Source organism: Sardina pilchardus, chromosome 24, assembly GCF_963854185.1.
Source record: "Sardina pilchardus chromosome 24, fSarPil1.1, whole genome shotgun sequence".
Taxonomy (NCBI): Eukaryota; Metazoa; Chordata; class Actinopteri; order Clupeiformes; family Clupeidae; genus Sardina; species Sardina pilchardus.
In genome coordinates this window covers 18,331,061-18,351,545 of record NC_085017.1, presented here as the reverse complement: position 1 = coordinate 18,351,545, position 20,485 = coordinate 18,331,061, and the positions used below count along the sequence as shown (strand labels likewise).

Genomic DNA, 20,485 nt, shown 5'->3' with positions numbered 1-20,485 from the left:
GGAACGCGTTTTAGCGCGCACGAAAGGGAGAGAGCGCGCCAGCTGGCTTGTCATTGTTGATAACTGTTATCTCCTTCTTATAAGAAACGTTTAAAAGAAAAATGTGAAGACAACAGTAGTTTCACTACTGAGCAACGGTGATTAGGCACAGCAGCCACTGAGTGGAGCCGGCAAGAGTCTTAAAGTGACAGTGCACCATTTATAAATGAATTAAACAGCCTAATATTAACCGTATTTCTTAAAGAATGTATTTTCTACAACAAAATAACGTTGTCATTATTATCATTGAACTAGTTATATACGTTATGTATACTGCATTGTGTACATGTCCAATGGGGGGGGGGGGGGGGGGGGGGGTTATGGCCCACCGGTCAATTTCCAAGACCCAATGTGGCCCTTGAGCCAAAAAGTTTGGACACCCCTGCTGTAAAGGGACAAGTTGTAATACAGAGGAGGGCTTTGTAGCACCTCATGTAGACAAAGATAACAGTTAAAGCAAAATATGCTGCAAGCGGAGTCCATATGGCTTGGGAACGAAATCTTATGTTGTCAAGAATGAAACCTCTGATACTTGAACCATCAGCAATGACCAAGCAACACAACATTACATCAATAAAATTTATTTCGAATTTAATGAAACTGGAGCAGTGCCTCTTGTTACGGAGAAACCTAAGAACAAAGAAATAATGATTTAGACAGATGTTTGGGGGGGGGGGGGGGGAGAAAAATCTGAAGGCATACCTTTTTATCAAAGCAAGTCTCTTTGCAGGTAGTTTTTGAAGGAAGACACACTTCAGCTGAGCACATGAAATAGATCTGTGGGGAGACATTGAATGAATTTCCTCTAAAATGACCATGACACAGACACGCAAACACACACACGGAACCTACCTCCTCATTTAAGAACTTATTGGTTGTTTGATCCATGAACTGGAATGCCTTAATCATGAAGCGACGTGTATGGCGATTTTGTGGCAGATTAGCCATGTGAAGGATTGCAGTGGAGGCAGAATCCAAGGCATTAGGACACCTGAAAGAAAGACAGACAAATGACACGCCATTGCTTGACTTACAAGTTGACCGCACTATTAAGGCGGTGATCATTAAAATACAGCTCACCCTTCATAAAGAAGAACAAGAGCATTTCTGGCAGAACGAGGATATGCCACACAATAATGGACCAGAAGCACAGCAGCTTCGGCCTTAGGGGACAAGATGCGCACTTCCAGGTACACCCGTTTTCCCAGCATGAGACGCAAGAGTTGGTGGTAGTGGGGCAAAAATTTGGAAAAGGTCTCATCTAAAAAGGTAGACAGAAGGGAACAATTTCATTCAAAGGATAGACATTAATAAGGAAAGGCAGATAAATTAAAGTAATAAAGAGACGAGCCTTCGGCAATTCGCAGCTGTACACCATACAATCCCTCTGAAGTGACTGTAGACGGCAAAACGGGGCTCATCACCAGAAAGCCAGTGGTAGCAAGCTGCATGTTGTCAGGTAGAGGATTCTTAGGATAACGACACTCCACCATGATCCTGTGGAAATAGCCACAATATTGACAAGTCATAGCCAGAGATCAGCTTCTGAGGCCAGATACAGAGTCACGTAATACAGCAATAGCCACCTGATGGGATTGTCTCTGGTGATAATTCCATATTTCATTTTGAGGGCCCTTAGAACAGTTTGCACTTCAGCCAGGTACACAAGACTCTCGCCAATTTCCTGGTTGATAAAGAAAGTACTTTGCTTCTCAGACAAGCAAAATATTCTGAATATCCATTAACAACTGCAGTCAAAGACTCTGTAGTCTGCCACTTGACAACAACACTTACATACACTCGAGTTCCACACTCCGTAACTGAAAACTTGAAGAGGGCAAACTTGCTGTTGACAACCACCGGTTTGCAACTACGGTCACCAGCAATTACCAGAGAAGCAGGATTCACTGGTACACTGATCAGATCATGTGGGATGACAAAAACGAAGTGTCTGTCCAATGTGCACACTGGGGAAGAGAGAAGCCATTAAGGTCTAAACTTTTTTTTCTTAAAAAAAAAAAAAAGAAATCAAAATGGCCAGGCCTTAGATCACCATTAACAGGGTAGTAGCATTTTTGAGTTGTGGGGTCCACACAGCACCCCTTCACCAGACACGCAGAGGCAGATATCCCAGAGCCACACTCAATCTGCTTCTCTTGAGAAACACCACAGCCTAGGGTAACAAATACAAGCAATCCGTACAAATATATATATATATATATATATAGATATATATTAAAAAAGTACTCTTATTCGACTTGGTAATGATCAATCAATATACTTCATAAAGGAGCAGAACTTAGGTCATACAAACCACCAGGCATAGGCACAGGCGTCAGAGTCGTTCTGGTAACTGGAGCAACAGTAGTGTCAGCACACTTGCTGCCAGATTTGCTGATCGGCCCACTGTCAGGGCTATCAGACTGTGGCCTCGTCGAGTTGAAATATTGAGGATCTGGACAGGAAACGGAGTTGACTTCTACCTTGCCGTCATCAGTGACATACAACAGGCGAATTTTATAATGATTTCTCTGTTGAGGAGGAAACAGATGTTACGTTTTTGCACAGCCGGAAGCACAATTGTAAAAGTTCACATTTCCCCATTAAATATGGAAAACTGACCTCCAAGGTCAAAGGACAGCCATTGAAACTGATAGTGAGGGTGTTCTTCTCTGGTGTCTTTGTTAGTGTATGTCGACATGACTCAACCTGGAGTAGGCCTACAGTTGCTGAGCCTTTTAAGAAAAAAATAACAAATAAAAGGTAGAGATCAACTAAACATGACACATGCAATGGCATTACTGTAGCTTTGGGTAAAAGGCACCTACCCAGTATCCTAATCCCCGTGAGTGGACCAGCGGGAAGTTCCACCTTCATTGTACTGTCCGTGCACTCCACCGGCAATTCCTGGGAATTTGGAGTAAACACATTGAACCCTTTCTCAGACTTAACCTGAGAATCATTGTCTTCAACCATGTCTGATGACTGCATGACAGCCTGGCCTACAGTATAGCCATCTTTGTTCTGGACAAAAGAAAAGGAGCCATATTCTCCTTCTGACAGATCTTCCAGATAACTACTAAGATCTCGAGTTTGTGTAAGGGCTAAACCCACAACTAAAGAAAATAGCACAAACATAGTCAGATAATGGCTGCAGTCAACCGTCAATGACTACACTACACGTTATGCAGTCGATTTCTTTTGCAATGGCCTATATAGGCTCTTCATTCAATGAAGGCAGCGCGTGTGGTTCACTTCACTTTTCGTTCATTGAAAACACCTGACAAGGAGAGGCCGAAGTAGGCTATGATTAGAAGCTTGGGAAGCTGGCAAAGCTTTTCATTTTCAACAGGCTTGATAGATTCTAACCACCCTGGCCAACATGTGAGGAAAATGCATTTTTTTCTTATTGTTACGTTTAATTCAATTGAAAGTATCGAAATGTGTCAGCTCACAAAACTAGGCTAGCCTACTGTTGAACAGCTGGAGAAGACGCTGTATAGAACAATCTGATTGGTTTGTGGAACCGACGTCACGCACGGGATGGTGACAAACCGGAAAACGAATCACATGTTGCCTTCTGAAAACACAAACCGGGGCTGGCTGAGACGAGGACTGACTCTGCAAAATTAACGAAGCTGTTGCTGATCGTGTAATATTCTCAAGGTAATGTTTAACATGAAAATACATGTGTCTTGCACTTGCATGTGTTGCACAAAATAGAATTTTAGCTAATCTAACGGAACCAAAGAGTATCATTAATTGTATAGCTTAGGCTACTCTTGACGGAACCACCACAAACTCCAGATTGCGTGCTTGAATAGCCTATATTAAGTGTGCATTTTGTGTCTCTTGTGTCATTGTGTGTCTCGCGAAGTTAACTGGACGCATTGTGCAAAGATCAATTTAAAAAGTAATGCATTATCCGTTGATTGAGTCATCAGTTGATTTGAAAAACGTCGTATTGGCTGTTATCATTGTCACCACAATCAACATGACCTCAGAGTCAGAAGGTAACCCTAGGTCTTGTAATATAGACGATGTTGTAAGGTTAATAGGATAGGTGGAGCCTCTGTTGTGATAACAATCTGGTTAAAGGCTACTTTTCACAGGGAAAAGTCACCTTCGAGCTCAGTTCATTTGGCCTAAGGGTGAACGTTTGGAAAGATGACTTCTCTTCCAGCACTTTTTAAGTACGTGGACGAAAACCAAGAACTGTACATTCAGGTAAATAATTACTTTTTGTTGGTACAGCGATGTAGAGACCACATGCATTTGTTTAATGGGTAGACCACTATTTTGTGTCTAAATTTGGTCTACAGGTGTAATGTCAAATGCTAAAGCAGCCACAGGTTTTGTATTGATGAATGTTTGTCTTCCTCTGAAGCGTTTGGCAGAATGGGTAGCAGTTCAGAGTGTTTCTGCATGGCCAGAGAAACGTGGAGAGATTAAAACGATGATGGAGATGGCAGCAAAGGATATTGAGAAACTTGGCGGAACGGTGGAGATGGTTGACATTGGCAAACAGAAGGTAGGCCTAAATGTCTAGATGCTATTCATAGTTGATGTCCAGTTGTTTGCAAGCCCCTTTAATTAAGTAGCTTATAAATGCAGTTTAATTTGTATGCATAACACACGTTGTAAATAAATATGCACGCGTAATGGACAGTGTGCGGGATTTTCTTTCACAAGTTTAGCTGGGTAACCTATTCCGACGCACCTGTCCCTACAAAAGAGGTGTGCAAAAGCGTTTTGTAAACTATGCATAACACAGACGTTGCATTTTTGGATAGTTGGCAGACGGTCAGGAGATCCCACTTCCTCCCATTGTTCTGGGGCGTCTCGGTTCAGACCCTGGCAAGAAGACCGTCTGCATCTACGGTCACCTCGACGTCCAGCCTGCAAATATTGATGATGGCTGGGACACAGAGCCTTTCAAGCTGGTGGAGAAAGATGGTAGGTGGATTCACTAGATCAGATTCCGTGTCAGTCAAACAAAGCCTACACTGCAATTAAAATGACAACGGCAAGTATGCAGTTGTGGTTGAAAGACTTCAATGACGCATTTGTTTTTGCATGACTAAAGACATTTTTCAGTCACATGATTTGTCACTTGATCTTAACCTCACCGCAGACACTCTTGCTTTTAGTTCCTCATGGGGATAGGAACTGGAAAAATTGTGTTGATTTAAATGCTGAGCCTAGGATTTTATAAATTCCAGCCTCCTGTTTTCCTGTTTGTGCTTTTAGTTGTATAGTTTGCAAAGGCATTTAGACACACACAAGGAAATTCTTAAGATGCTTTCAATGATCAATTATTAAGTTAATGGATTTTATATACCGCATATCATGAGTAGAACTCCACCACTGACATTGCTTGATAGATACACCCTGGATTAGCCAACATCTTTCTCATTCTTCAAGCAATCTTTGTTTACATAAAGTTGTAACATTTACTACCCTGATTTAATTAGTTACTGAAATGTTCCGCCTGTAGCTTTTCACTCCTCTCTGTAATCACCGTAGGGAAGCTGTATGGGAGAGGCTCCACAGATGACAAGGGTCCTGTCCTGGCCTGGTTCAACTGCATTGAGGCCTACCAGAAGACCAAGCAGGTACTGAATGACACCAATGAATCAAATGACGCCAAACCAAGCGCAAGCCCTTTGTGTCTTTGTCATGATCATATGGCAGTGTTTCATGTTGAACATCTAAGAGTCAGATGATCAGTTCATTTTTAGGAAGGTGTGGAAAGTGTTCCATTTAAAACCACTTAATACATAGATACACTACTTAATTAGCATTCGTAAGGCTTGGGGTCTGATAAAACGTACTGTCCATAAATCCGAAGCTAATCTAATTAGCTTGCATAAATCGAATCAGTTGTTCAAGTTATAATCAGGTAAAGCAAATATAATCAGCCATGCTGTTCTGTAGCATTTAGATTAGTCACTAATCATTAGTGTCATCCAAAAAAAACAATAAATGTGGAAATTCTGGAACTTCTACAAATGAATATTACTGTGTGTAAAATCACACATTTTACTTTGCCTGCTCAAATGTCTTCATCTCTTATGTAATATATTTGGTCCGTGTCACTGGCAATATTCCTTTCTCCAAGACCATAGCATGCTCCTAACGTTTTATTTGAAATGAGTTTGACAAGGTAAATATCTTTAAAAAGTACAAATTATGTTTATTCTCATTATTAGGAGTATTTTCTTCAGCAACCATGTGACCGAGACGTACTGATCTTAGCTAGGCTGTAGATTGGTTACTGTTTTTCAGACAATGTTCACTACCATGAATGTAGTGAATATACTTCACTACAACTGAGCTGCGGAGTAGAACTCTTTACCTTACTTTTTTCTTGATATGTTACTGTGCTTTCCATCTTTTCACATTTTCAACTAGACCTTTATATCCAGTCTCCTTTTTACCCTAACAGGAGCTTCCCATCAACATTAAGTTCTGTTTTGAGGGGATGGAGGAGTCTGGCTCTGAGGGCCTAGATGAACTGATTTTCTCCCGGAAGGACACTTTCCTCAAGGATGTCGATTATGTTTGTATCTCGGACAACTATTGGCTGGGAAAGACCAAGCCCTGCATCACCTACGGACTACGTGGAATCTGCTACTTCTTCATTGAGGTAATTAACGCTGTCTCTCTAAGAACACTACTGATCTAACTTAGTACTAATGTCACTGAGCAATGAGCCTTTGCATGCTTATTTAGTCTGACGTCTTGTGCTGTGTATGTTAGAAGCTTACCTTTTTCTTGACCCTTGGCCTTTGTTGTATTCATATTTCATAAAGAACTGTCCAGTTTTGAGTCCCACTCACTGTGTTGACGATGGCAGTTATACTTGAAGGTTTTCAATGGCTCTGAATCAGAGGTGTAATAAATGCCAGTGGTTTAGCACCTCTTGACTCTGTTTCAATAGTGTCAGTAGTAAGTGCCTTTTTAACCTGTTCCCTGCTCTTGTCAATATTGCGCTGTTTGTCCCACAGGTGTCTTGTTGTGAGAAAGACTTGCACTCTGGCGTTTTCGGCGGTTCAGTGCATGAAGCTATGACTGACCTGATTTCCCTGATGGGTGAGTGCATTATGGGGATTGTTGAGGACATGACCAGAAACATAACCAGGATGGCTTTCATCATTGTTATCAATAGAAGATGATGCCATATACTATACAAAACTGATAAGCTTTTCTTAGTTTCAGAGTTAAGCGTTTTCAGTTTTTATTCTGTTTGATTTTAAATGTAGGCACACTGGTGGACAAAAAGGGAAAGATCATGGTGCCAGGGATGTACGAGTCTGTGGCCCCTCTCACAGAGGAAGAGAAGAAGCTCTATGAGAAGATTGACTTTGACATGGATGAGTACTGCAAGGATGTCGGGGCATGCAAATTACTGCACGACACCAAGGTATGCGCATGTGTTTGACCCTGAATCTGATCTCCTTGGATTGTCCACTGAGATATTGTGTGCACTTCTCTTATGTAAAGGGCATTTACCAGCCTTTAATATCAAAATGTATGCTATTATGGTGAACATGGTATCATATATATCATTGTGATGAACATTTAACATTTTTGTGTGTTTGTGGAGCGCTGACTGTTTGACTTGTGATTTATGTACAGGAACAAATCCTGATGCATCGGTGGAGATACCCATCTCTGTCTCTACATGGCATCGAGGGGGCTTTCTATGAAGGTGGGGCCAAAACTGTCATCCCACGGAAGGTCACCGGCAAATTCTCCATCCGTCTCGTCCCTGACATGGACCCTCAAGTGGTGGAGAAACTGGCAAGTCAAGTTTTTCTCTTTGTTAATTTTAATCATGTGAAAATGCCTTTGTCTCACTAAACGCAAACAAGTACCGTAGTTGTTGAATTTCCATTGCAGTGAGTTTTTAATTCATCACTTAAATTAATCCAACCTTAACCCTGAGTGAAGTGTAGGCTACCATGAAACATTTTTTCATCAATGACACACATTGAAAGTCAGTATGCCATACCTGAGAGGCTGTCCTATAGCTGGCTTCAGAGTATGATTTCGTTATGCATTGGAGTTAGCTTATGCCCCTTGCACGTTGAATAGGGTGTACTCAAATGAGGTGTATTCAACGCAAAGCATTGTAGTCACTGTTTATCCTGTGCCCGAAAGAGGGTTTCATTGGCATCACACACAATGACAATAAAACGGTACATATTATATTTGAAAATTATATTTATCTTCTCTTATTGCTTATTCAGAGAAATGCCATTTCGTTCCATTGGCAAATCCCTTTATGATTCATCTGGGTAACTAGACTATCTTTGATTTGAACCATATTCTTATCACTTCTTCAGGTCATCGGTCACCTGGAGAAGAAGTTTGCTGAACTGGAAAGCCCCAACAAGCTGAAGGTCTACATGGGCCATGGAGCAAAGGCCTGGGTGGCAGACTTCAACCATCCCCACTTCATGGCTGGCAGGAAAGCCATGCAGACTGGTACGTCTTGGTAAAGTGAACATAGACCTCTGAAGTTCGTATTAAAAAAAGACCCAAAGCTGCCATCTTTGCACATACTGTATGAGGAAATCGGAATCTGGATCTTGGATCTCCTTATATGAGCAAAGATGGCAACTTTTGGGTCTCCTTTTTGTAGGTTAACTTCAGAGGTTTATTTGAGCTGCAGGGTAACACAACAACATAGCATTTGTCATGGGATTGGGATTTGAGATGACTAGCTGTCAGTAGTGAGACTTTATTGAAAACCGAGGGAAGATCAGGAAGTTGGTAATACTAGTTCAGGTTCTGGAAGGAGCCACTCAAACTTTATTTCTCTGGTTGTTGATTTAAAAAAACAAACTTGATGAATTTGAGTTGTGGCTCCATAGTCCATACTAAATTTGTTTGACCTTTTCTTGCTCCTGCTCCTAACAGTGTTTGGAGTCGAGCCTGACCTGACGAGGGAAGGTGGAAGTATCCCCGTGACCTTGACCTTCCAGGAAGCTACCGGCCGCAACGTCATGCTGCTGCCAATGGGCTCCTCAGACGATGGTGCTCACTCACAGAACGAGAAGATCAACAGGTAACTGTAACAATTCAACCTTGCCCTACATGTGGGATTTGTGGAGGTACATTTTATATACTGTACATGTATATAAACTAGGGCGGGCAAGCAGTTAAACAAAATTAAAGCAAATGTTCTATTCACTGGACTAAGCAGGGCTTTCTTGCTTGCCTGCTTCAGTCACTACATTCGCTGTGGCTAGAACTGCACTGGGTCAAAGGTCTTTACGGAATGTGATTAATACAAGTTAATGTTTTAAAAATGTTTTTCTATGATTAATGAATTGAAATGAATGTGTTATTTTGACAGCCTTAATATAGACAATTATAGAGACTATCAATTGTGCAGTATGGCTGTGTCTATTGACTAGCTTGATAAAGAAAGTGTTACTGGATCATGGTCAAGTAATGATAATGAAGTTACACTGCATGACCCTGACTGTTTTCAGAATTAATAGTAATGCAGACGATACTGCTCTCTTTTTTTTTTTTTTTTTTAATCTCATTGTTCTAAAAGTCATGAGTAAAAGTCAATGAATACTGCTGAGAAATGTATAATATTTCACATGATTCATGATTCTCTCTCTCTCTCTCTCTCTCTCTCTCTCTCTCTCTCATCTCTCTCTCTCTCTCTCTCTCTCTCTCTCTCTCTCTCTCTCTCTCTCTCTCTCTCTCTCTCGCTCTCTCTCGCTCTCTCTTTATCTTCAGGACTAACTACATCCAGGGAACCAAACTGTTGGCAGCCTACTTCCATGAAGTATCTTTGCTGAAGTAACTGGACTGTTGTCTTAACTCTGGGGAGCAAGGCTGGATATGGTGCACTGTGAAAAGCATTCTCCGTAAGGGCTTGTTCTCAGTGCAGTTGAGGTTCTGAAATACAGCTACGTGTTCTCTTTTGAAAAGCATAATTGCAACATGCACAAGTATTACTCTTAACATGTTTTCTTACTGGAGGTTCCAATTGTAAATCGGTTATCAATTACTCTGCTATACAGTGCCTATAGAAAGTCATCATACCCTTTTGAAATAGTTACTTTTTTTGTCTTACAGCCTGAAATCAAAACCCATTTTAAAAAAAATCTTTTCCAGTTTTATTGACAAATTTAGCTGTACAACATCAAAATAATGAAAAAAAAGTAAACAGTTCTGAAAATTAATAAAAAATGAAAAACTAGAATAACAGGGTTGGAAAAGTCATCATACCCCTGACTTAATACTTTGTAAAGCTTCCTTTTGCTTTCATTACAGCCATCAATCTGTTTGGATATGTCTCTATTATAGCTTTGCACACCTAGATAGGGGAATATTTGCCCAATTTTCCGTACAGAAATGTTAAAATTTTGTCAAATTCTGTAGGGAATGGCGATGGACTGCTCTCTTCAAGTCAATCCACATATTTTCTATGGTATTTAAGTCAGGGCTCTGACTTTGCCACTCAAGGATATTCACCATCCTATCCTTAAGCCACTGCTTTGTTCTTTTGGCAGTATGTTTAGGATTATTGTCGTGTTGGAAGGCGAATGACCTCCCCATCCTCAGCTGTCTAGGAGAGGGACGCAGGTTTTCCTTAAGAATGTGGGTGTATTTGGCAGCATCCATTTTCCCTTCTATCCTGACCAATTGCCCAGTTCCCGCTGAAAAGAAACATCCCCACAACATAATGTTGCCCCAACCATGCTTCACACTAGGTATGGTGTGTTTTGGGTGGTGTACTGTGTTGGTTTTCGCCAAACATTGCGCTTGGAGTTCAGTGCAAAAACACATCTGGAATATTCTGCTACCATGTGGAAAAAGCTTATATGGTCAGATGAGACTAAGATCGAACTTTTTGGAGACTAAGATTGAAGTTTTTGGACTGAGCTCCAGGCGCTAACCAAACACAGTATACACACCCAAACACACCCAAAACACACCATACCTACTTTGAAGCATGGTGGGGGCAACATTATGTTTTGGGGATGTTTCTCTTCAGCGGGGACTGGGCAATTGGTCAGGATAGAAGGGAAAATGGATGCTGCCAAGTACACCAAAATTCTTGAGGAAAACCTGCGTCCCTCTCCTAAACAGCTGAGGATGGGGAGGTCATTCGCCTTCCAACACGACAAAAATCCTAAACATACTGCCAAAAGAACAAAGCAGTGGCTTAAGGATAGGATGGTGAATATCCTTGAGTGGCAAAGTCAGAGCCCTGACTTAAATCCTATAGAAAATATGTGGATTGACTTGAAGAGAGCAGTCCATCGCCATTCCCTACAGAATTTGACTAAATTTTAACATTTCTGCACGGAAAATTGGGCAAATATTCCCCTATCTAGGTGTGCAAAGCTATAATAGAGACATATCCAAACAGATTGATGGCTGTAATGAAAGCAAAAGGAAGTTTTACAAAGTATTAAGTCAGGGGTATGATGACTTTTCCAACCCTGTTATTCTAGTTTTTAATTTTTTATTAATTTTCAGAACTGTTGACTTTTTTTCCATTATTTTGATGTTGTACAGCTACATTTGTAAATAAAACTGGAAAAGATTTTTTTTTAAAATGGGTTTTGATTTCAGGCTGTAAGACAAAAAAAAGTAACTATTTCAAAAGGGTATGATAACTTTCTATAGGCACTGTACTATATCTGATCCACACTTTCTTGATCCCCACTTGTCTGCGGAAGACATATTCAATTAGAATGAAACTGTTATGAGAGCTTAACAATGTAGCTGAATGATTCTTTTTAATGACCTCTACCCAGAACATGCTTAAAGGTGTGGCAGAATGTAACCCATCTCAGAACAGTTCTCAGGGTTGTTGCCTGTTTTTTTCTTTTGTATTGGAGGGTGGACCTCAGCTTCTCTGCTATGCAGAAGAGTGAGTTCTGTCAGCTCGAATGGGACGAGGCCTCTGTCAACAGTCTCCCTCGGGCCACATCAAATGAAAACATGCACAATAAAAGACGCCATTATGTTCTCTCTGGATAGTGTATTTGATAACCGCCAGTAATCAGCTGTTGTGCTCAATGGTGGCTGAAGATCCACGTAGCCTGCTGCTCCCATTATCGCACGGGAGGCAGTCTACAATCTGGTTTCCCTTGGAGCACCCAGCTTGCAGTGTAGCTGTATTAGCCTTGAAAGACAAGCAGATTAGGGAGGAAGAACTAATCTGTCAGAAACTGGACCCAGACGCCCAGCAGATGAGACAGAAATCAATAAAAGGTCCAGTGTAATTTCTTCTGTATGTGACATGAAGTATGCCAATATGCTACCTTTTTAATATGAGGTGCACATCCTAAATGCAGGACGAAGTGAATCTGTCATGCTTACACGACTCACGGTTAGACTAAGGCAATAACTGTCCAAAATCAGTGGTTTCATGTGATACTTTTGGTCCGATAGAAAGATTGCTGTATGTTGTTACAGATCAGATAGATTGGTTCTTATCTGGGTATAAGGGAGAAGTACAAGTGAGGCATTCATTATTGATTGATTATCATTATGAAGAATACATTATAAATACATTGCACTTAAATGTCAACACATTTGATATGGACCCATATGTTGAAGGAGGTACAGTAATTTCCTGCATATAAGCCACATCGTGTATAAGCCGCAGGACAGAGTTTTATGAGTTAAAACCATATTAACGCCATATTAACTGCCCCCCTGTATTAACCTCATAGCGAAAGAAATTTTGCAAAATCAAAGTATAAGCCGCGGCTAATAGTCGGGAAATTACGGGTAATGTGAATACCTGCAAGAAAGGGAGAGATGAGCTAATGTTCCATCATTTGCTGTTATTTTTGGGCTCTCACAGTGAATGTGGGCAACAGAGGGCTTGTAAAAAGTTGAAAAAAGTTTGCACACTTTTTAGATTTAAGGTGTACAAACCTTTTTCAACTTTTTACAAATTATTTTTTGTTCTGCACCTTGACTGGGATATGCACAATCATTTTACCAAGACTACTAACAGTGTTAACAGTGTTAAAGGAGCTTTGTGTTAGTTAAAGGAACACTTCACCGTTTTTTCATATTAAACTATGTTATTCCCTTAATTAAGACGAGTTGATACATACTGTACCTCTCACGTTTCAATGTGTGCACTCACTGGCTCTGGCGTGCGGCGCAACTTTGATAGCACTTAGCTAGCTCAATGCATTCATTAGGATCCAAACAGAGATGAAGTTAGAGATGAAGTTAGAAGCAAAATAGTTATCCCTCTTACCTGCTTAGAAATGCACCACGTTTTATTTTGTCTCACCATACTTGGTCGTGTGACTACTCGTGTAACTGTATTTTAATAGGGAAAACATGGAGGTGTTTGGTCGCTTCTAACTTCATCTCTGTTTGGATCCTAATGAATGCATTGGGCTAGTGCTATCAAAGTTGTGCCGCGCACCAGAGCCAGTGAGTGCACGCATTGAAACGTGAGAGGTATGTATCAACTCGTCTTAGTTAAGGGAATAATGTAGTTTAATATGAAAAAACGGTGAAGTGTTCCTTTAAATCAGGATGATTTGTAAGCCCCCTTGGAAATGTTTCAGAATCAGTACATGAGCCTTAACCTGAAGCTTGACATGCTCTTTTATTGGTGTCTGGGTGCTATTTTTGTCTCCAGTACACATGATACACATGATAAAAAAAAAAGACCTCTGTAACATGCAGCGCTCTCTCACTGTAAATGTGTGGTCTGTCTTGGGAAGAAAGCGCCACACAGCCTGCTTACGGTTCTAATCAGTGTTCATACTATCTATAGTTTGTCACAGTGTGCTCACTGAGTTCAGATAGGTGTGTGTATGTGTGTGTGTGTGTGTGTGTGTGTGTGTGTGTGTGTGTGTGTGAAATCAAGACACAGCTTGGCTGACAAAATCATTCATTTGGTCACATAAACTAGACAGAGTGGTTTAGCTGGGAACGTGATAGAATGAAAACTCATAGTCCTGTCACACAGTTTGGACTTCATTAGATGTAACACTTGTTTGGTGCAAAAATGGTTTTCTTACTCTTAGTTATTGTCCTACTTGTCTCTAGTTGCCTTGCATAAAGCTTTGTTGATATAGACAAGTAATCATCTTGTTATCTAAATCCTATGCTGGTCATGATTTGGCATTTGATACGGGTGGACAGCTTCCATAACAGATTTTAGTATGTTTTTCTTTCTCAGTTGACCAGAGAAAAACAGTATAACTGAACAGAGCTGTAGAGCATTACTGCAGGCTATGCAGGCTATGATATTTAGCGTAAACCACTATTGGCAGATAACTGGCGAATGTTTTGCAGAGGTGTTATTAATCAATAAACTGCCTCAGTATCAGTCTGGCTCCACCAGGGTGTTGCCTAATCACAGACTTCTGAAAAGCACACTCTTGACCTGTGTTTAAGGCTTTGAGCAACTCACTTTAATGGGTCTAAAGGTCATCTGCTCTCTGTGGAATGGAGGTTTTGATATGGAAAATGCAATCTAGCACATTCGTGCATCATCCTTGAACTTCGGATGGCAACTAAAGGTGTTGTCAAATGAGTGCATGGTTTAGTATTCCTTATATGCCAAATACCATCACAACATCATTGTTCAATAATACTTATTTATTTTAAGAAGGGATATTTTTGTTTCCCAATCTCTCTCTTGAAAACAACTTGCATTCTGTCTCCACTAGGTGGTGGTATAAAGTCACAAGAGCATGCAAGGACCTGTTTTCTATGACATACCAGTAGCCTAATGGTGTCTGTACAAATGCAGTCATACTTTAAATACAGGGAAACCTTAAATATTAAAAGTTTTCAATATTTTTGGCAGGAGCTTTGCCTACGAAATTGTCAAATTGACTGTAGATTCCCAAATGTTACATTAACTCAAAATTATGCCATATCAAGGAATGTAGTGTAACATTGTTTGAGGCAGGACACCATAATATGCAGTTGTGGATAAATGATGACGATAAAATGTGGCTTTATTTTTCATGGTAAAATAAAGCTGGACAATGATTGGTAAGTACTGTACCTAATGAAGTAGCTAAATAAGAGAACGTAATAAATAAGAGAATTCTTCTGACAAAACCAAACTTCAAAAAAGTATTTTAGATTAAGATATTTTTTATATCTATTGCCACCATAGCATTAAACCACCATAGTATTAAACTGGTAACTGTTACTGGAGAGGAAAAAAGATGTGATCATAGATGAAATATCAGCATGTACAGCACAGTTACATTTTTTTTTCTTTTTTATGGTGGATATGTGTACTCCAACAAGCTCTGTAGCCTATGGGCTTTATTGTAAGAGAAGTTTGATCGTGTTTCTGGTTTGTTTTTTATGTAATCTACGGTAAACCTGATCTATGTTTTATCCCCAAGGTTACTGTGTGAAGTTAATAGCACCCCCTATTAATGTCTGTAGTGACGGCTATGTAGGGAAAATGTAGTATGTAATTTCTTCGTGGCCGTTGTGTTTTGTTTATTGTATTTCAGCTGTAAATGAGGTATTCAAGATTAGGTAGGTAGATGTTGGTTTAGAAGCGTCTCCTCTCTACATTTAATGTGTAGTGAGGAGGATGTCTGTAGAGCATAATGGCCTGTGAACTTGAAAAATCATGGATTTGGGGCATCATGAAACCATAGCTGTGGCCTGAGGTCTTTTTTTCCCTTCTTTTTTTCATTTTAGAATTTTGAGATCCTTCATGTTGAATTTAAACAACAAATACAACAAGTTCAAGTAAAGTCAAAAACTTGGGTTAATATTCTAGTGAGCAAACTTAAAGATAACTTTTCCTGTTTAAGTACAGTAAATCTCTTTGGATAAAAGCAACAACTATATGACAAGATGTTGAATTTACAGTAAATCCACATGCGTCCCTGAGAAATGTGTCTCTTTGAAGTTTTCATTGTTACTGCAGTCAAGTGTGTGTGTGTGTGTGTGTGTGTGTGTATATGAAGAACTGCTCTGACAGCAAACTGACACGTCGCCCCGCAGCTTTTACCCAGCGCAGTTGGCATTCCACTCGAAGGCCCATTGTTCGGTGTGACCCATCTGAAGTAATATTTCATAATCCCCCAAATAGAAATCTGCCTCCAACCCCAGTCCTAACTATTTTTATGTCGCTACGTTAGTATGCTGTTATGGGTGAAGAGGGGTTGGGGGACTTGTAGTGTGTAGATGATTATAATGTCACTGTGTGATCTTCGCTGCCCGAATAATTGTAAATCATGGCCTGTGATGTGTCATGCGGATGTCGGTAGCAGGCAATTAAATGGCAGAATATAATAGGCCAAATTATTGCCTGCCACATCTCGAACAACACAGTTGGTATTTGAATAGCACTCGATCATTATGTGTATTAGAAACCTCATCGGAATCCAGCTTAAGTCCTCAAGCATGGAACACACATTTACACACAAGTATTTAAATCTCTCATGGTAGAGGGGCACAGCCTGCTTCCATCTGGTCATATGACCACACTGGAATCAGAGAGGACTTTATGGTGACTGAACAGTGATACATGTATTCAGTCCCACTACACACACACAAAAAGCAATAAACAACCGAGTTAGTGGATTGTTTTGCTAATAACTAAATAGTATTTTGACTGCTAAAAGAATGCAGTTTAGAAACAACAAAATGCCATGGAGACATCATGACATTTAATGCTGTTCATTGTGTTACATTTCCCTCTTGACATGGCGGCAATATCTTATCTCGAAGCCTGATTACCTTGGAAGCACTTTTCAATAGATGCTATAAGGCTGTTGTTATCTGCTGTGTTTATTGAAAGCTATCATTTGTGTATGACTGAGCCTACTCTATACCACATAGCAGTGCAGCATGAGGTGAGAAAATTAGCAAGGGTTAAGTGAAACAAGAAGGCATTTTCCTTAAAAGAAAACTAAAAGGAACTATATTTTTGCAGCCGCTGTACTTGGAAGTATTTGGGAGTTATCTAGTGTATGCGAGGGTGTAATGTTATATTCATACTGTGCTTCTACGCCCTACTGTGTAAATGTAACTATGCATTTATGATGTAGGTCTAAATATATGCTTTTCTCTATTTTACACATCTTTAGGTGAGCCAATGTTAATTGATGACCAACTTAACTTCCCTGAGCATGTAGCTTTTACAACATTAAGACCTTATCTGACACAAGATTCCACATGACTTCTTAGGCCATGGATATCTCCACACTGGACTATTGTAATCCATTGTTAGCTGGCCTATCTGCTTAAGATTGTTACAGAATGCTGCAGTACGCCTGGTCTTCAATCATGTGACTCCTCTCCTACTGTAGTTTCAATCCGCTGGCTCCATATAGTGGCCAGAATTAAATTTAAATCTCTCATTTTGGCCTATAGGACACTGATTGGATCTGCTCCCTGCCATGTTAATTCAATGATCAAGATGTATACCCCACCGCCCACTGCTGTCTTCTGATGAGTGTTGTGTTGACCAGCCATAAACGCTAGATCAAACGCTAGATCAAGACTCTTTTTCTCAGTGGTTCCCTGTTGGTGGCATGGGTTGCCCAGTGCTCTAGTTTTGGATCTTTCAAGAAGGGTCTGGCATATCTGCCATGCACTTAGTTTATCAAGTGTTTCTTATGCATTATGGTTTGTATAGAATGTACAGTATTTATTTTCATTAAGCTATTGAGTGAACTGACATTGTTGCTGTTGTCCTCGGTGTAGTCTTACCAACTTTTTCAATTGTTTACTGTTAAATTTAACTATTGTATTTGCTGTTATTTGTATGTCACGAGAATAGCGTCTGCTAAATACCGTAACCATAACCAACCATACATGGACATGAATACATACTGAATTCTGAAGATTGATGAGTCAATGTCAGGGGAATAGAGGAAAACATTTCAGCCTTTGTAACAACATTGGTTGTAGCAAGTATCAGTCATATATATTTGCATAGATAAATGTTTCTAAGTCACTTTGGACAAGTAAAATGCTATAACTTTAATTATGACGCTACTAAATGTAAGGGCCTAGTGTGTGTGTGTGTGTGTGTGTGTGTGTGTGCGTGTGTGTGCGTGTGTGTGCGTGTGTGTGCGTGTGTGTGCATGTGTGTGTGCGTGTGTGCGCGTGTGTGTGCGCGTGTGTGTGCGCGTGTGCGTGCGCACGTGCATCTGTGTGTGTGTGTGTGTGTGCATGTGTGTAGGGGACTGTCATATTATATCAGTTCCCCCTCCCTCCCACCAAATGATATGCTTTTTAAACTACTGGTTTTGCTCTCCGTGCCCCAAGTCAGTTGGCAAGGAACATCTGTTTCCCTTTTTAAAGATCGACAAGGCAAATAAACCCATTGTCAGTGATGCATCTCCACTCATATAGAGCTCCTTTGCCTTCTGAGGACAGGGTGGAATTATCAAGGGCGGTGGAGGAGGGAGTACAAGGAAGGAGTTGGGGGTGGGGTGGGTGTGCGTCAGGACGGGGTGGAGTGGAGCAGGCCTATAGCTCAATCACCATTGTTTGGAATCCGTCAGTGCTAATGCTAACGTTGCTCGGAGAACAATTAAGCCATTGCTCTTGCTTTGCGTTGTCTGGAATTATTTCCCCTTCTGACAGATGAGAGACTGATCATTTAAAAGCACGTTATGATTAAGATCCCCCTACTGTCAACCCGGCAGAACAAACAACAAATACTCCTCCTGGGGTGGGAGAGAGAGAGAGGGAGTGAGTGAGAGAAAGGGAAACAGAGACACGGGGGGAAAAAAAATGACAGTTTTAAAAATAAAAGAAATTACATGTTGGCTGCAAAGAACGACAGAATTTATTGAGCTGAAATGTGTTGTGGGGAAGATTTAGGAATGCCTCGGGAGGGGTGTGTGGGGGGGGGGAGTTAATGACTGATTAACAACGGCAATTAAAAGATGAGGCAAAGGTATATAATTATCACGGAAGTTTGGGCTTGTCACAAGTGTATAGCGGCCATTGTGCTGCTCTTGGAGGGGGAAAAAGTGTGTGTGTGTGTGTGTGTGTGTGTGTGTGTGTGTGTGTGTGTGTGTGTGTGTGTGTGTGTGTGTGTGTGTGTGTGTGTGTGTGTGTGTATGTATTAGGGGGGATTCAGTAGGAAAAAGAAACCAGCTCTTAATTTCAGGCTTGGCTTGGCGGACGAGCCTGACAGCTTGCCTGCGGTCTTCTCACTGAGGGCTGTAACTCATGTTCTAAGTGAGGCGATGTCATCAGAAGTTCACCGCTGCACATTTTCAACCTGACAAGTCGACGGCGGACCGTCTCTGGCCGACAGGGAGGTAAGTTCACATAATTAATGCGATGCATATTTGATGGAAAGATGAAATATTCAGGCTCAGCAAAGTGGAAAAAGGCAGATGTTTTGCCAGTGAGGAGTGGGGTGTGTGTGTCTGTGTGTGTGTGTGTGTGGGGGGGGGGACTGAGTTGATGCATTAATCTCACCTGGATGAGTTACAGGAAGGGGAGGGGGTGGGGGGTCATGAACTACAGAGCATTTATACAGTGTGAGCCATGAGTGTATGATACCATCTCTCTCTCTTAGCCAAGAAGTAGGATCTGATCAGAGCTGAGTGATATAACAGAACACACAAACTGAATTTAAGATGTGTGTGATGATGTGTAGCTGCAGACGTTTAGCGTGGGAGGCGTTTCTCTTTACTTCTCTGTTAGCAGGGGCCCTAGATTGAATGATAGGTCAAATTTACATTTTTTAAGTCTATCCAAAGCTATTTTACGTAATAGCAAGGCCAAATTAATTTGGTCATTTAACACCATGGATAAGAAAAGCATTTGACATTGATGAACTCGCTCGACCACATACTACCACATGCAAAACAATAAGTATGTCATGCGCAGGAACTTGTTGAGACCTTTCACTTTGCCAACCTTTTAAATGTAAAGCCCTGCAATGTTTGTGTGTGTGTGTGTGCGTGTGCGTGTGCGTGTGCGTGTGCGTGTGCGTGTGCATGCGTGTGCATGTGCGTATGTGTGTGTGTGTGTGAGAGAGAGAGAGAGAGAGAGAGAGAGTTGGAGAGAGAGAGAGAGAGAGAATGTGCGTGAAAGGAAAGACATGAGGAGTAAAATTAACCAACAGAGGATCCATTCTGCTGAACCAACACTCCATCCCCACAAACTAAACTGTGTGAACAAATAAAACACTGTCTTTGTCTAATATTTGCAGGACACTATTATTATTATTATTATTATTATTATTATGAGTTCATAGGTGACAAATACAGTTTAAGAAGGAGGCAGTTAAAGCAGTTAGTGATAAGGAAGTGGGATCTGTGTGAAACGGCTGACTTGATAGGAATGTGATGTTACAGTTGTGAGTTTGGTCAGTAGATGGCACCAGCTTACAGGGGAAAAAGGATCCTCGCAGGTAAACTGACGTTTCCAGATTTTGCCAGTTACGTCTGCATGCTTTTGACTTTGA

At 40.8% G+C, this 20,485-nt stretch overlaps 2 protein-coding genes across 3 annotated transcripts; one reads left to right on the top strand and one right to left on the bottom strand.

Moving 5' to 3' along the window:
• Nucleotides 1-604: 604 nt before the first annotated feature.
• On the bottom strand, nt 605-3,237 carry LOC134072436 (zona pellucida sperm-binding protein 1-like). The gene is made up of 11 exons (XM_062529131.1): nt 2,868-3,237; nt 2,662-2,774; nt 2,354-2,570; nt 2,093-2,212; nt 1,834-2,006; nt 1,626-1,723; nt 1,391-1,536; nt 1,120-1,300; nt 892-1,030; nt 742-816; nt 605-669 (listed from the first exon to the last, which is right to left on the bottom strand). Exons 1-11 carry the CDS (start codon nt 3,175-3,177, stop codon nt 658-660), a joined length of 1,584 nt encoding a protein of 527 aa, XP_062385115.1. The 5' UTR covers nt 3,178-3,237; the 3' UTR covers nt 605-657.
• Nucleotides 3,238-3,588: 351 nt separating this feature from the next.
• cndp2 (carnosine dipeptidase 2) lies at nt 3,589-10,089 on the top strand. 2 transcript variants are annotated; one of them, XM_062529132.1, is made up of 12 exons: nt 3,589-3,705; nt 4,152-4,266; nt 4,427-4,570; nt 4,833-4,995; nt 5,566-5,654; nt 6,488-6,688; nt 7,050-7,134; nt 7,305-7,465; nt 7,681-7,845; nt 8,391-8,532; nt 8,968-9,115; nt 9,805-10,089. In XM_062529132.1, exons 2-12 carry the CDS (start codon nt 4,207-4,209, stop codon nt 9,869-9,871), a joined length of 1,425 nt encoding a protein of 474 aa, XP_062385116.1. In that variant the 5' UTR covers nt 3,589-3,705; nt 4,152-4,206; the 3' UTR covers nt 9,872-10,089. The 2 variants fall into 2 exon arrangements, with proteins under 2 accessions (XP_062385116.1, XP_062385117.1); XM_062529133.1 differs by having other exon boundaries at nt 3,618-3,705; nt 4,138-4,266.
• Nucleotides 10,090-20,485: the final 10,396 nt, after the last annotated feature.

Coding starts and splice junctions, on each gene's coding strand:
- LOC134072436 (XM_062529131.1), bottom strand. CDS start 3,177: ATGTTTGTGCTATTTTCTTTAGTTGTGGGTTTAGCCCTTACACAAACT. Junction 2,571..2,661: donor GCTGTCCTTTGACCTTGGAG/GTCAGTTTTCCA, acceptor CCTCCTCAACAG/AGAAATCATTATAAAATTCG. Junction 2,007..2,092: donor ATGCTACTACCCTGTTAATG/GTGATCTAAGGC, acceptor TCTCTTCCCCAG/TGTGCACATTGGACAGACAC.
- cndp2 (XM_062529132.1), top strand. CDS start 4,207: ATGACTTCTCTTCCAGCACTTTTTAAGTACGTGGACGAAAACCAAGAA. Junction 6,689..7,049: donor TCTGCTACTTCTTCATTGAG/GTAATTAACGCT, acceptor TTTGTCCCACAG/GTGTCTTGTTGTGAGAAAGA. Junction 7,466..7,680: donor AATTACTGCACGACACCAAG/GTATGCGCATGT, acceptor ATTTATGTACAG/GAACAAATCCTGATGCATCG.